Source organism: Notamacropus eugenii, chromosome 4, assembly GCF_028372415.1.
Source record: "Notamacropus eugenii isolate mMacEug1 chromosome 4, mMacEug1.pri_v2, whole genome shotgun sequence".
Taxonomy (NCBI): domain Eukaryota; kingdom Metazoa; phylum Chordata; class Mammalia; order Diprotodontia; family Macropodidae; genus Notamacropus; species Notamacropus eugenii.
The window spans coordinates 320,170,207-320,185,231 of record NC_092875.1 but is presented as its reverse complement, the minus strand read 5'-3'; the positions used below and the strand labels follow the sequence as shown (position 1 = coordinate 320,185,231).

At 37.0% G+C, this 15,025-nt stretch overlaps 1 protein-coding gene across 13 annotated transcripts in view; it reads left to right on the top strand.

The window, feature by feature from the left end:
* The window catches only part of ADAMTS6 (ADAM metallopeptidase with thrombospondin type 1 motif 6), a 343,812-nt gene that overhangs the window by 231,908 nt on the left and 96,879 nt on the right, over positions 1-15,025 (top strand). For 11 of the 13 annotated variants that reach the window (XR_011966189.1, XR_011966190.1, XM_072605071.1 and 8 more), the window contains 2 exons: positions 3,481-3,588; positions 14,501-14,646. Coding sequence is in view for 11 of the 13 variants with exons in the window: in XM_072605071.1 (XP_072461172.1) it covers positions 3,481-3,588; positions 14,501-14,646 (254 nt within the window). In the remaining 2 variants the exon portion in view is untranslated. The remainder of the gene's footprint in view (positions 1-3,480; positions 3,589-14,500; positions 14,647-15,025) is intronic. The other 2 variants (XM_072605074.1, XM_072605075.1) reach the window with 2 other exon arrangements.

The following is a 15,025-nucleotide window of genomic DNA, read 5'->3' as shown; positions in this document are numbered from 1 at the left end:
TCGAAGTGCAATCCCTTCATTTTGCCCATGGGGACACTGAGGCCCAGAAGGGTTAACTGCCTTGCCCAAGTTCATGCATGCAGGAAGCAGCAAAGTTAAGTTTTAACCTCTAGTCCTTTAGTCAGTGCTCTTTCCATTGTATGACTCTGCTTCAGATTTTAATTTTGTTGTCATTGTAGTCTTGTTGTGACACCATCTAGGGTTTTCTTGGCAAAGGTACTGGAGAGATTTGCCATTTCCTTTCCAGCTCATTTTACACATGAGGAACTGAGGCAAAGAGTTAAGTGACTTGCCCAGGGTCACACAGCTAGTAAGTGTCTGAGGCTGGATTTGAACTCATGAAGAAGAGTCTTCCTAATTTCAAGATTCAAAATTTTAATTTTATTGAAGCATAGAAGCTCACTTGAGATACAGAAAAATTCAGGCAGGAGGAATCCCTAAAAAGGTATCTCTTGTCAGTTTCTTAAAGCTCAACAAAGTCAAGAGAGGTTTGAGATGTTTCCTGGAATTACTTTTTAAAATTTTTTTTTTTTTTACAAACCAGTATTATGAAACAACAAATGTTATTTCTTTTTGTGAAGAAGCTTTTTCTTATTGCAAACACAGATTCACCTTTCACTCAGAAAATGTTCTTGGCTAAGGTAGCATCATCTTCTTAGTGTCATAAATTTAGAGCTGGTAGGGACCTTAGGTGGGGTCATCTAGTGCAACCCTTTCTTCTTGTAGATGAAGAAACTGAGGATCAGATAAGGTGACTGATTTGCTCAAGTACACACAGGATAAAATGCAACTTCTCATAACTCACAACTTCTGACATCAAAACCAATGTACTTTCAATTACATTACCTTACCTTAGATAGCTAGCATTTATATGGCACTCCAAGTTATGTAAACACTTTACAAATATTAATTCATTTTATCTTGACAACAACCCTGAGAGGGGGCTGCTATTATTATCCCCATTTTTACAAATGAGGAAACTGAGGCAGATAGATTTACCCAGGGTCACATGAATAATTCATGTCTCACATTTGAACTCAGGGCTTCCTGACTCCTGGCCCAGCACTCCATACTGCACCATCTTCATTTTGTCAAAATGGAGAGACCAGTCTTTAGTTTTACTTTAAAGCTCTGTAAATCCTTCTTGGTTCTGTATTTTTTTCTTATCCCAAGAGATATTTTGTGCTACAGAAACTTTCAGACCTCTACTTATAAACAGTGTTTTTAAAAAATAGAACTTAATGCTCTGATAAAAGATACTTCAAGAATTAGCAGGATCAGAAAGGCTTGATACCTTTTTCAGGTGGAAGCACGTTTTTCAAGGTCCATCTTTATACAGGGCATCTCTGGGTCTTACTGGTTGTAGACTCAGAGAATGGTTTCTTTACTGGAGGGCTTTCGAGGACAGGGTTTCTGCTATTTTGTGTGAGCCTGAGACCTTACTAGGTGTATTGGCCTTGTTCAAAGTTCTATTTTCTACCATCTTTATTTCTTCAAGATGTTTAGACATGATCAGGGCCATGTGTCTTTCAATTTAGCAAAATCCCTTTTTCTGTTGGCTGGGTGATGACAGCTCCAGGACCTTTGTGGACATTTTCATTAACATATTTTTCTCCTTCTTGCTTCTTCTGGAGCTACTTTCTGACGCCTAAGGCCTGATGTGAATAATTTGGCTCAGTTCCTATATGAATATGAAATTATCATTATTCCTTCCCATTCCAGGGAACTCTTTCATATTAAAAAAAACTGTTATAAAAGTGGTATAAATAAATATTCTTCTAACTCAGAAGCTGAGGCTATGGGAGAAAATGAATTTTTTAACATCCTGTAATTTGAGGATGGTAAGGTGTTAGGGCTAAACTTTTGAATATTTTGGTGGAATACAAGGAAATTTTCCTTTTTTAAAAATGTGACCTATCTCCATTCCATTCTAGAATAAAGAGAAAACATTCTGTTCACCTTATTGTTGTTCTAAGGTTAATCTAGAAGCCATCTTGACTTAGTCTTCTTAAGCCCTTCATATATTCAGGAACCCTGTGATATCTTCATAGGAAGAACCAATCACATTTTTCAGTGGCAAGGTTAAAACTAAGAAGATGTGAAGCCAAAGGCAAGTTACAATCCACCTGACACTTTTATGCAGATGAAATCTAGTTAAAATGAACATCAAGGACAACCTTGACTAAGAAAATCTAGAATACAAACATCAGAAACTTGCAAGCCAAGTCAGTAGATAGGAGTATTACTTAGGAGGTATCAAATTGGATGAAAAGAAGTCTAAGGGACAGTGAGAAGGAAAGGGGAAAGGACTAATAGGTGTTAATGCAAATTATATTTTAACCAACTATTAATCAACAACTACTAGTTATCTCCTTTACTCTGTTCCCTCCCCTCTTCATCCTCTAAATAGAATCTAGAGTAATTGCTCTCATTTGCTGCACCCTAGAAATGCTCTGCTAAAAGGGAAATTCAATGAATGACCTTGTTACGTTTGTATTATGTCATAAATTTTACAAATTTTGTTTATGTGTGGTTTATAAAAATGTTTTTCTGATAGTTTAAAGCAAAATTGAAGATATAAGTATAATAATAAAAATAACATTCAATTAAAATTTGCTTATTAAACACAAGTGATGTGCCTAGCACTAGGTAGGCTCTGGAAGATTTAGATACATAATTTAGATAAGACAGGTCACTTCCCTCTTGTAGTTTAAGGTTTAATATGCATTAATGTTGAACCAGTCACCTATCTTTGCATTAGCAAAGCAACACAACAAATATTATATTACAGAACCATTACATTATAATACTATATTGTGGTTGATTATATTAATGCAGATGTTTTAAAAAGTAGAAATGATGGTGAAATAGGAGTGCAAACCCCATAATTATTTACATAAACAAAAACAACCCTTGAAAATATTAATATCCTCCTCAGTGTCTAGGTTTTATCTTTTCATTCAATCTACTTAACAATATCTTGAAATAGCATATTTTAGAATGTGATGGATTAATATAGTATGATCAAAATGAAATATTTTACACATTTCTTATTTCAGAAGTGCTGTAAATTTTTACTGTTGAGGTAGGGTGATAAGAAGTCATAATAAAGAGGAGACAACTCCAAAAAATATCTAAAAGACATCAATCATAGGGATGGCCCAGAAAAGGAGCCCTTGCTTCTAAGACTGTGTCCATGCATTGGTGGAAGACCCATTCTGGTAAACTCTAATCAATATTGCCACATTCTTTTCACAGTGTTCTTAGACTTATTTTGGCTTTGAAATGACTCCAAAATATTTTCTAATTTTCCAGCTTCCTTTAAATTCACACATTAAAAGCCTGCCTGTTCCTATTGTATGTGTATGTGTGTTTTGTCTGGAACAAATTTGAATGTGTCTATGCCTGTGTTTAATATGGAGGACTGGAAACAATTTTAGTCTGTAATTCTGATCAACTTGCTTTTGCCTTCTTTCCTAGGAAGTGTGTAGAGAGCTCTGGTGCCTCAGCAAAAGTAATCGCTGTGTTACCAATAGTATTCCGGCTGCAGAGGGGACACTGTGCCAAACTGGGAGCATTGAAAAAGGGGTAAGCCAAATGACTGCCTCGTATACCATTGTTGTAAATTAGAAGCAAATGGTAAAGTTCTTGAATGCAGATCATGAATCCATTAAGAAACAGTGTTCACTGATGATTATTATTATTGTTAATATTATCATTTTTATTATTTTGCAAAAATGCATGTGTTCCTGATTCTTGCCAGTTTTATTTTAGTCATACTTTAGTACCAATTTTTAGTACCTATTTTTTAAAGCATCATTTGTAGAATTAATGTGATTATTTTCGTTTCCCTTAAAAAATATAGCTGTCTGAAAGCATGAATGTGAATAATGTCTATTTAAAAAAGAATAATCTTTTAAAATTATTTAGGAATGTAATCTCTAATTTTTTTGCATTAAAAATTACAGGAAATTCATGCTACCAGAAAGAGGTTTTGATAATAGCTGCAGTTATAAAAGCCACAAGGTACCTAGGCATGAGATCTGAAATTATTTTAGTTCAATGTGTCTAGTTGCAAAGAATTGGTTTACACTGATGAGCAATAGCTTATCCTTCCTGATTACTGTGGGAATTGCTGCCTTTGTAAATGCTGCATCCCTATAGCCATCTCTAGAATTTACTGCTGCAGACTAAATTTATATGAACAATGACTACTGTCATCTGTTCTCAGTTCTGACTCCTACCATGTTTGCTGGGCTGGTTTCAACAAAGATTACACTGCATTTCAACTTACCGTTTGATGTTAAAATACAGAGAATGAAAGCTTTTGGGCAGCTGTCACAGTTTATTAATCCGTGCTGACGGCTTCATTCAGGACCCATGACCTAGTACCATGTTGATGGCTTTTCCATGCTGAGTTTGGAAATGTTGGTAAACTATGCTAAATACATGAATTCATGGGGTCATTTTTTAAAGGATAAAAGATCCTTTTTTTTTTTTTTTGAGAACTTGTAGTTAGCCAATAAAAATATGAAGACCTTCACATGCTACCAAAAATTCATAGTTTTTTTTTTCTGCTGGAGTAGTAGGAAGTATTAGGAACCTCACTCTTAAAACAGCAGTCTAGGTTTATTTTGGCTCTAACAACCCTTGTCAACGACAAATAGCAATTTACATCTATCTGTAGTTAGGAGAATTGTACAACCATAAGGAAGAAAAGTTATGGCAAGAAGCTGTAGCAACAGCTTCATTTCATCAGTTACTCAAAAAACACAAAGTCAAGTGCAAGTCATGTCATCATTTCTCTGAAGGCATGATCTTCTTCAGCAATGAAGGACGAACACACACACATCTTCAAAGTTTCTAGTAGACTACACATGCCATCACCTCTAATGCCTTTGGATCCTGCTAGCTCCATATGCTTCAGATTTAAATAATCAATTTCTCTAAGCACCTTCTGGAGAAATGACCAATCATTAGTGGCCCCATGCAGCTCAGTATTCAGCATTCATTGTGGGTTTAAAACACAATGGCATTATCTCTGTGTTATACTTCATCATTAGTAGCAATGGCAAGACATTGTGTGTGTATGTGAATATGTGTGTATGTGTGTGTATAAAACAGAGGTTGTGGTATAGTGGTAGAGCCCACATATTTCAATCCACAAGCATTTATTAAGTACCTACTATGTACCAGGCATTGTGCTAAGTAATGAGGATTCAAAAAGGCAAAAACAATCTCTGTCTTTAAGAAGCCTACACTTTAATGGAAATATGTAAATAAATAACATGCGTGTTCTAAGGTAGAAGAAAGAGAATCTTCGAAGGGAAGGTTCTAGCAGCTGGGACCAGAAAAAGACTCCCGCAGAAGGTGGGATTTGAAGTTGAACTTTGCAAGAAGCCACTTAAACAAGGAGGCTGAGGTGGGGAAAGAGGGAGAGCATTTGAGGCTTGAGGGGCAACCTTTTGCTTTCTGCAAAAGCAAATAGATGGGAGATAAAGCAAACAGCAAATAGGCTGAGGTGTCTAGCTCATAGAATTTGTGGAAAGGAGCAAAGTATAAGAAGACTGGAGAAGGAAGAAGGAGCCAGGTTGGGAAGAGTTTTAAATGCCAGACAGAGGTTTATATGTGAGGATCAAGATAAGTTAATAAGCATTTGTTAAGCTCTTCTTACGCACCAAACAGAAGGCTAATTGCTAGGGAGACAAAGAAAGGGGAAAAGATAACAGTCCTTCTCCTCAAGGAAGTTTACATTTCGAATAGGGAAAAAACCTGAATCTGGAGGCGATAGGCAGCTGCTAGGGCCAGAAATATTGAAAAGTGCCTACCTCTTATAGACCTTGAACATAGTAAGTACTCAATAAATTGTTCATGGAATGATTTAAGTTTGTTTAGGTTAGCTGGTAGAGAGAAGGGTAATAATTGCCATGGACTAAGAATAGGATGTAACTCGCAGGGGGAAAAGGCAACATGAGGTAGGAAACTAATAATGAATTTGATTTCTAAAAGTTCTGATTCTCATTATAGGTAACTGTATGAGAGGGTTCTCACCAGGGGGCCATCTACAGACACAGCTTGACAGTATTATAAAAGAAATATACAAAACAAATCTCGAAGATTCTAGCAGAGACATTCAGGGAAAGAAAGAGTTAGAGATGGAACTAGCAAAAGTCTTCATAAAAATACCCCTGGAAGGAAAAAGAAAGGAGCTCTAGAAGGTGGAGGGCTGTTACATGGTGCAATGGACCTGGAGTTTGGAAGGTTTTTCTTCCTGAGTTCAAATCTGGCCTCAGATACTTACTAAGCTGTGTGACCTTGGGCAAGTCACCTTACCCTGTTTGCCTCAGTTTCCTTATCTGTAAAATGAACTGGAGAAGGAAATAGCAAACCACTTTAGTATCTTTGCCAAGAAAACTCCAAAAAGGGTCATGAAGAATCAGTTGAGATTGAAAATCATGGTGGTAGTGGTAGTGATACAGTGTATAGAGCTCTGACCCAAGAGTCAAGGAGACTTGCGTTCAAGTCTGGCTTCACTAGCTATGTGGCTCTGGGCTGGTAACTTTGCCTCTCCTTCAATTTCCTCTTTTGTAGAATGGGGATAGTAATATCAGCTACCTCCCAGGTTTATTAGGAGGATAAAAGATAAAATGAGACAAGTTTTGTAAAGTGCTTTGTAAACCTGAAAGTACTACATGTAAATGCTAGCTATTATTATCTTTTGTGTGGATTCCTGTTTTCTGATGTTTTTATTCAAGTATTTTTCTTCTTGAAAATGTGCCTACTGCTGTCAGAGACAGAGTTTTCTCAGTATGTATCAGTTTGGGGCTATCAAACCCAACCAGGATCAAAAGTTTTTGCTTTAGTTGGAACCACCATAGACAGAAATAATTCTACGTCATTTTGACCACTCCTTAGAAGTAGTTGGAATTTATATCAACATGTTTTTTCTGATTTTGCTTTTTAATTTCAGAGATACAATTCACAGAGTGAAAAGGGAATTTTTATGCCCTCATATAATGTGTGATATGAAACTGTGTTAGTGAAATGGACCAAGTATTAGAGATGATACTCTGATGCAAATATTCTAGACCGTACCTGTACTGAGGAGTATGCTGGTAAACATTTAACAACCAACTGTCTGGGAGGAAAGCCATGCAGGACATATTTTAAAGCAAAACCTGCATTATCAACATTTTCTCCATTACTTTCTTAAATCTAGACAATCAATAAAACAATAAATGAAGCCCTTATTTGTAGTTTGCTGAATTCTGAGGTGTAAATACTATGGTAAAAATTTAGCAACTGATTCTTGCAAGCCTGTAGGATCCCTCTCCAACACACCTATGCCTATATTCCCTGTTGTGGAGCATCAGGCTAATAGTTCTTATTTTCACAGGGAGGTATTCACATAGGTTCAAGATTGGATTTATATCATAGATCAGACTATGTGATGTTGGGCACCTGAGTTGATCTTTCTATACTTAATAGTCAATTTTGAAAAGTGGGGGAAATATTAGTGCTTCCCATTCCTTTTATTTGAAACTAATTTTTGTTGATGGTAGGTATGATTTATCTTGCAAAATTATTTCCACAGACCAAATATTTCTATACTCTAAGATCTTCTAATGATAAAAATAATGGGTTTCCAAAAGTTCAGAGTACCAATGTCCAAATAACATGTCTAAGAAACGTGAGTGGAACTCTCACAACCTCTGATCCTAGTCCCCGGGGCTGCAAAACAACCCTCATCAGACAGAACATGAAAGAACTTATAGCCTGTCTAGCCAACAGGATAAAACTAAAGCTGCTCATAGTTCAGAATAAATCTTTACTTAAAAAAAGTGGGAGAAATATTACTGGAGTGATAGCACAGACACATGCAGAGGGTTGGATGGACGATGATCTCGTCAAGCTCTGGCTGCAGAAGATATGGGATGTATGCCCGGGGGCGCAGTTCCACAAATGTTCCATGCAAATATGGGATCTGTTCCATGCACATTTAACAGATGGAGTAAGAAATATAGCCAAAAAATTAAAAACTGATCTTTGCGTGAGTCCTGGGGGGTCTGACATCGCTATTACAGCCATTGGAAGACTGCCTGAACAAGCCATTCAAGGATCGAATAAGAACCATATGGTTTGAATGGAGATGCTCAGGGACAGTAGCATTAACAAAAAGAGGAAATTTGATGAGCCCAGACAGTGCACTTGGTACTGTGTGTCCATGGGTCAGAAACTCCTGAGAATCAATCAGCATAACTTCCAGCCAAAGAACTTTCTTCCGATGTGGTAACAGTCAGAGCTTTTTGGACTGGAACCAGCACTATACCAATATCTGAGGAAAGAGGATGAAATAGGACACAGAGATGGGGATGGCAAAGATTAGGATAGTAGGGCTGATATTATTGCTGAGAGAGATATGGAAGACAGTCAAGAGCCACTCCTTGCCAGCCCTGATGGTGGTCACAAAGGAGTTTCCAAATACTTATAATATGTTGCCTTAAACTTGATCTAATAACATTAGAGCCCACGATGGAAGAAAGAATTTAGTAAAAATGAGGTTTGCATATAAATCACCCAGATTCCTCCTATCTTGCTTGGTCTATGAAATAGAGCTGTGTCAGTGAAAATTTGGCTTAGACTTAGACTCTCAGATACCTTTCTAAGACGCTGGATAAGTGATATAGCTCATGTACATCTTTAGCCCTTAATTCACTTCAGTGTAGGATGCAGTACCCTTTGACTGGGCTCAGAACTATTAAAGACAGGAAGTGGAAAATCACTCTTCCAATTATCCTAGAAGCAGTGATGCTGAGAGATGACATGTTCTGATTTAGAATCTGGTCCAGGATGTTAGTGTTCTGTGTCCCTGCACCTGCAAAAACCAGACCATTATTTACATCCCAGCTGAAAGATAGTCCTTCTAAAAAGCACAGTGTGCTCCCTCCAACCCAGGGCTATTCTGATTCAGGAAGAATGCTCTGTATTGAATCACCCATACCATTTCCTTTAGAAACTTGGGATTTCCTTAGAGGTCTCTCCTTCCAAATGCTAGTTGGGCCCAGTTCTGGCTATAGTACAAGTTACCCCAAAATTACTTCTCCAAAATGTCCTAGCTGCACAGGGGGAAACAAATTAATCCTACATCTCTGCTCACCTCATAATTCCCTTATGTGAATTCCTGTTGTTGTTTTTTTATGTTTCATTATTTGATGTATATTTTATCATTGTTGGAACCCATAACCTGATGCCTTCAAGTTTAAGACTCTAAGTCCTAATATGTACTTAGTAAGTCCTAAGTCCTATGAGTAGCTCACGAACAGCTGTGGCCTTGTAGTAGTAGGAAGCCATGTTGTTCAGAAGATAACAGTGCTTCTTGAAAATACTTTAAAAGCTTCTAAGGAAAATATCATGTTTGTAGATAATTTTAATTGCATGATTTTAAAAAAAGCTCTTTTACATATTGGGGTTAGGGTGAGAAAAAATGGCTAACACATCTATGATATTTATTTATCTGCTTTGGACTTCTGCAATTCTACACTTCCAACAGGTAGGGTGGGAGAGTGGGAGGAGCGCTACATCCACAATCAGAGAAATTGAGTCTGATTGCCAGGCCTTTCACTTCCTCCCTGGTGTCCTTGAACAAATCATTTAACTTCTCAGGGACTTTTCTTTCCCTCTGTAAAAATGAGGGGTTTGCACTAGATGAACTTGAGGGTCACTTCTAGCCCTAAACCTAGTAGTAACTCATGACCTTTTCTGAAACTGGTTCTACATACCCAAGTCAATTGGAAGGAAGGCCCAGTTACCCATCTGATCTCAGCGAACATTTCAGGAACTGGACCTTGGATTTCATTGGTATAGGGTACTCCCAGGGGAGGAAATTCTCTCTGTTAATGCATGTTGTCACCTAGCTGTAGCTTACGGTGTTAGAAAATTGCTTAGAGCACTTAATCAAAATAACTCCTCCAGGGTCATGCAGTTATTCTGTGAACATTTCAGGTGTTTAGATAGAGAAATAGGTAGACAGATAGACTAGTAGTCTGCTTTTCCATGAATTAACCTAGTTAACTGTTATTTAGAATAGTAGTCCTACATATAGCACAGAATGAGAAAAATTTTACCACTTGACTTTTGGCATCATAGTACAACCTTTGAGACTAGCACATTAGTGTTTGGCTTTGGCTTAACTATTACTTTACTACATTTTCCCCCTGCCTCCATCACCACACCCAGCTCTATTGGACTTAGATTAAAATTAATCCTCAATTTATAGATAGGGAAACCAAAGCCAGAAAATGAAATGACTTCTCTTGGGTCACAGAAGTAATCGAGTTCAAAGCTGAGATTAGAATATAAACATTCCTAGTTGCTAGTCCCATACATACTTAGACTGTCAAACCTGACACTGCTCTCTGTAACAACTAGCTGACAGGAAGATTTCTTTATTATTATGGCTTGTTATCTCTTTACTCATAAATCTGAATTACTTAACCTGCTGACATAATTACATACTGTGTCATATTTCCAGGGAACTGATAAAATGAATAGCATGAATTTATGCGGTGAAAGGGCTTTTAGGAAACCATTTATAAGATACTATGTAATAATGACATTCTAAGCAATATATTATAACTTAAAGTGAATTTATCTCATACCCAAAGTCTAGTTTCTCTAGGAAGCAAAGCTTGTCTGTGATTACTTGCCTTTTCTTATGCCTTGTGACTATTTTTTGGTAAGCAGGGATAGCACATCCCTCATTCTTAGAGGACTTTCTTTTCTGTATTCCATGACAAGAAGAAAAAATTACATTTAATAAATGAAAGTTCATCTTGGTGAGTTTATCCTACATGATCTAATACTTGCGCTGAAATAGCATTTAGATGGGTAGATGCTACTAAATCTTTCTCTTCATTATAATTCAGTATTTGAGATAAGTAAAAGCAAAGCTACAAAAATAATTAAAAGGTTCTTTCTGCTGTTTGTACAACTGACTTCTTTATGATTTAAAAGAAGTAGTTCAAACTGGTGGCAACTAGGTGTGTGATCTTGGGTAAGTCACTTAACTACTTTGAATTTCCATTCCCTTATCTATAAAATGAAGGGATTGGACTAGATTATTTCTGTGGTCCTTTGTGGCCCTAAAAGTATTAGAATATTAAATAGGCGCTAAAAGCCTATGAAACAGAAACACTTAAAACTTTTTATTTCAAATAAAATTTAATCAGTTTATTTTATTTCAAACAATACTTATCTTTTTGATTTGTAAAATGAATAATTGGAATCCATTGCCTGATGCCTTCAATTTAAGGACTGAGTTCTCATTATAGTCTCATTAGAAGTTCATGAATAGCACTGGCCTTAAAGTAGTAGTAAGCCATATTACTCAGAAAACAACAGTGTTTTTTGAAAATATTTTAGAAGTTTCTTAGGAGAACATCACATTTGTAATTGTTTTCTTTTCAAAGTTTCAGTCCTTGGGGGTGGAGGTGGGGTAGAAAATTGATGAAAATCAATAATAGAGCAGCAAGAGACTGAATGATTTGACTGGGGTCACACAGCCAGTATCTGTCAGAGGCAAGACTTGATTGGAGGTTTTCATGACTCCAAATCTGTCTCTATCTACTAGGTCATGCTGCTGTTAGTTATTTAACAGAAAAAAAGGACAATTATGGAAACCCAGCATCCTGAAATGAGCATATGAATAATTCAATTACCCTACTTTTTCATCATGGGAAATGATGTGAGCAAATACCACAAGTATTCTTGCACCCTGCTTCTTGTACTTAGAGAAACATAGATCAGAGAAGTATCCAAAAAGATCATTTGTGTCTGATGGGTCCCCATATTTAGTTAGTTGTGGTCAGTTTTAAGCTAGTAACTGCCAAAACATTTTCCAGCCTTCCCAATCTCCCCCCTGTTTTTACCCCAGGTCTCATACTTTCCTCACATCCTCTCCTCTCAGATTATCCTTTCACTTCAGAATTGTGAAAAATTGGTCTTCTAAAAATTCTACCCCTAGTCTAAACCATTGAACAGAGGGCTGTCTGTTTTCTTCTTGAAGCTCTTTAGGTATGGAGACTTATTCTTCCTTAGTAAATTGTTGGATCATTTTTTTTATCCTCACAGTCAGAAAGTTCCTCCTTATATTCCGCCAAAGTCTCACCAGTTTTATTTTCAAACTTTCTTCTTGTATGATCTTCTGTGGATATAAGTATTTGGCACAATCCTCTTCAAAACTTTTCCTATATAATCCTTGATGATAGTAATGGTTACCTCAACCTCTTCTCTTGGACAGCCCTATCTTACTTACAGTTATCCATGATCGAGCTTATCTGCCAGACTTTTTGGTTGTTATCTATTTCTTAGGTGTCCCACCTTATCTTCTTTCTTTTGACTTTCATTTGGTTTTTGTAGCACTAGAATAAATACTTGTGCTGTTTTTTTTTTTTAAAGTTAAGAATTTAAAAATCTAAGTAATCTGATGGCCTTGGATTTGCCATATTGAGGCAGGGCCATCAAGACATTACCTTTGCAGCAGCCTTTTGTTTCTTTAGCTCAGTGGTTTGGAAAGCGTGGTCTCAGAATCCCCTGTTGTACACACTATCCTTTCATGGACTGTACAAGGTCAAAACTATTTTCCTAATAATACTCAGACATGCTAAATTCTAACATGGTAATTATAGATAGATATAACCTACATAAACAAAAGTTCTTGGAGGTAGGTTTCCAAAAATTTTTAAGTGTGTGAAGGGGTCCCTAAGACCAAAAAGTTTGAAAACTGCTACTTCAGCTGATGTATTTTTAGTAGGCAAATTGGAATTATGATGATGATGATGATACTTGGCATTTATATAACAAAGTGATTTAAATATAATATCTCACTTGAATGTCACAGCAGCCCTAAGTCACCTAGTAGTACCTAGATTAGTACTATGGTTTAGTTTTATTTTTGACCAGACCTGTTATTTCATTGGTATAGAGAATTTTAGGTAAAGAAATTCCCTCTACCAATGAAGATTGTACCTATTCTGTACTTTAGTTAGTTACCTGTGACTCTGAAAGATTAATGGATTTACACAGTATCACATGACCAGTATTTGTCAGGGGAGAGAGTAGAATCCAGTGCTTCTTGATTTCAAGGCTGATGGGCTGCCTCTCACTATAGTATTATCCCCATTTTACAGATATAGCTTGCCTGAGGTTACAGGGCTAGTAAGTGTATGTGTATGGGGTTGGGGTGGGGGACGGAGAGGGGCTTTGAACTCAGGCTTTCCTTACTCTAAATGTAGCATTTTCTCTGTTATGCCAAATTATGAAAGCCTTTCTAAAAAGAAATGTGGAAAATGACAGCTACCTGGAGGAGAGCAACAAGTTGACATTGCTAGTGAATTAAAAAAACCAACTTTGGCAGATCTCCTTGTCATCTTTATTACAAAACAAAAACAAAATCACACTCTGTGAGTTGGGAGGGGAGCATTTCTGGATACTTAGATGCATGCTACATTATGGAACATTAGCTATTTTTTCATGTAAATTTCTATGTTCATTTTTGTCATTGATGCAAATATGCTGTGTTTTTTAGTACTGTTTCTTGGTGTTGGACAATTTAGAATAAGCCCCTAACAAAAGTCTGAAAAATTCCTGATTTTTTTTTAAGAAAGGAAGAAAGACATTCTTTTAGTTTACCATACCCTGCAAAATAAGATTTATCATGCTAGAGTTATGAGCTGATTATAATATGTCTATCCCTTGGTAAATTATGCATGGCTTTCTCCTTATGTGCAGTGTATGTGGTTTATTGCAGGGGGTAAAACTAAAAAATATTCCAGGACACATGTTGGTACAGGGTCTATACAGATGGCTAGTCAGTATATATAATGATTTTTTGTACCCAGTCCCCAGTGTCTTGGCATTACTTTTATTATGTCTGCACTATTCATGTAGATGAAATACCGCAACAAATTCCTTTACCATTGTAGCCTCAACCAGACTTTCTTTTTTAAAGAAAAAGCAATTACCATCATAAAAATTCCTTACTGGGGAACTTTCCATGTTGCGTTATCATTCCATGAGTTTAATAATAATGTGTGTGTTTTTCTAAAAATCTTTTTAAAGAGACCTAAATGTCTAAAAAAGACTTAGAGGTCTGCAGCTCCCTCTCTAATGAGGAACTCTAAAACTTCGGGTGAGGAGGAACCAGGCAAAAGCAGCCAAGTTAGGCCTTTTTAACCTCCTAGTGTGTCCATTCCAGATTTATAAATCAAGGCCTGGCTAAAGATAATCCACCAGTCACACACACATTCTGACGACTGTCTAAATAGGGCTAAAGAAAAGTAAAAGACCAGTCTGTTATCTTTTGGGAGAATGTGAATGCCTATAATTGGTCATTGTCTGACCCTTGTAAATGTATATAGATATATAAATATATATGATATGTCTGTCCTGATGGCTCTAGCCTCCTGGAAGCTAATTTTCTGTTTTCTATGAAATCTTGCAGTGGTGTTATCAGGGAGAGTGTGTTCCTTTTGGCACTTGGCCCCAGAGCGTAGATGGGGGCTGGGGTCCCTGGTCAATATGGGGAGAGTGCAGCAGGACCTGCGGGGGAGGCGTCTCCTCATCCTTAAGACACTGTGACAGTCCAGCGTAAGTAGCTAAAGTAAGCCAGAGCCAACAAAAAGACACAGTTGGAAATGATTCAAAGCTGTGGTTTCACATGTTATCTGTAAAAACGTTTCTCCAGTGAGCCAGTGCATGTCTTCAGAGCAGTCCGTCGCGGCAGGAGAGCAGGAGAAAGAAAGAACTGTGCTAGACAGACGTGCTTTTTCTTCCCGGCCCCCTTCCCTCTTTTTAAAAATTAAACATCTGATGCATGGTACCCTACTGTAATAATCAAGGCCTTTTATCTTGGGATATAATCAGATAAGATTTTCCACTCTCAGAAGTAACATGTGATTCATAGATATTCCCAAATCTGGCCTCAGCTCAGCACCATTATCCCCAGGAAAACCTGAGGTTTGGTTTT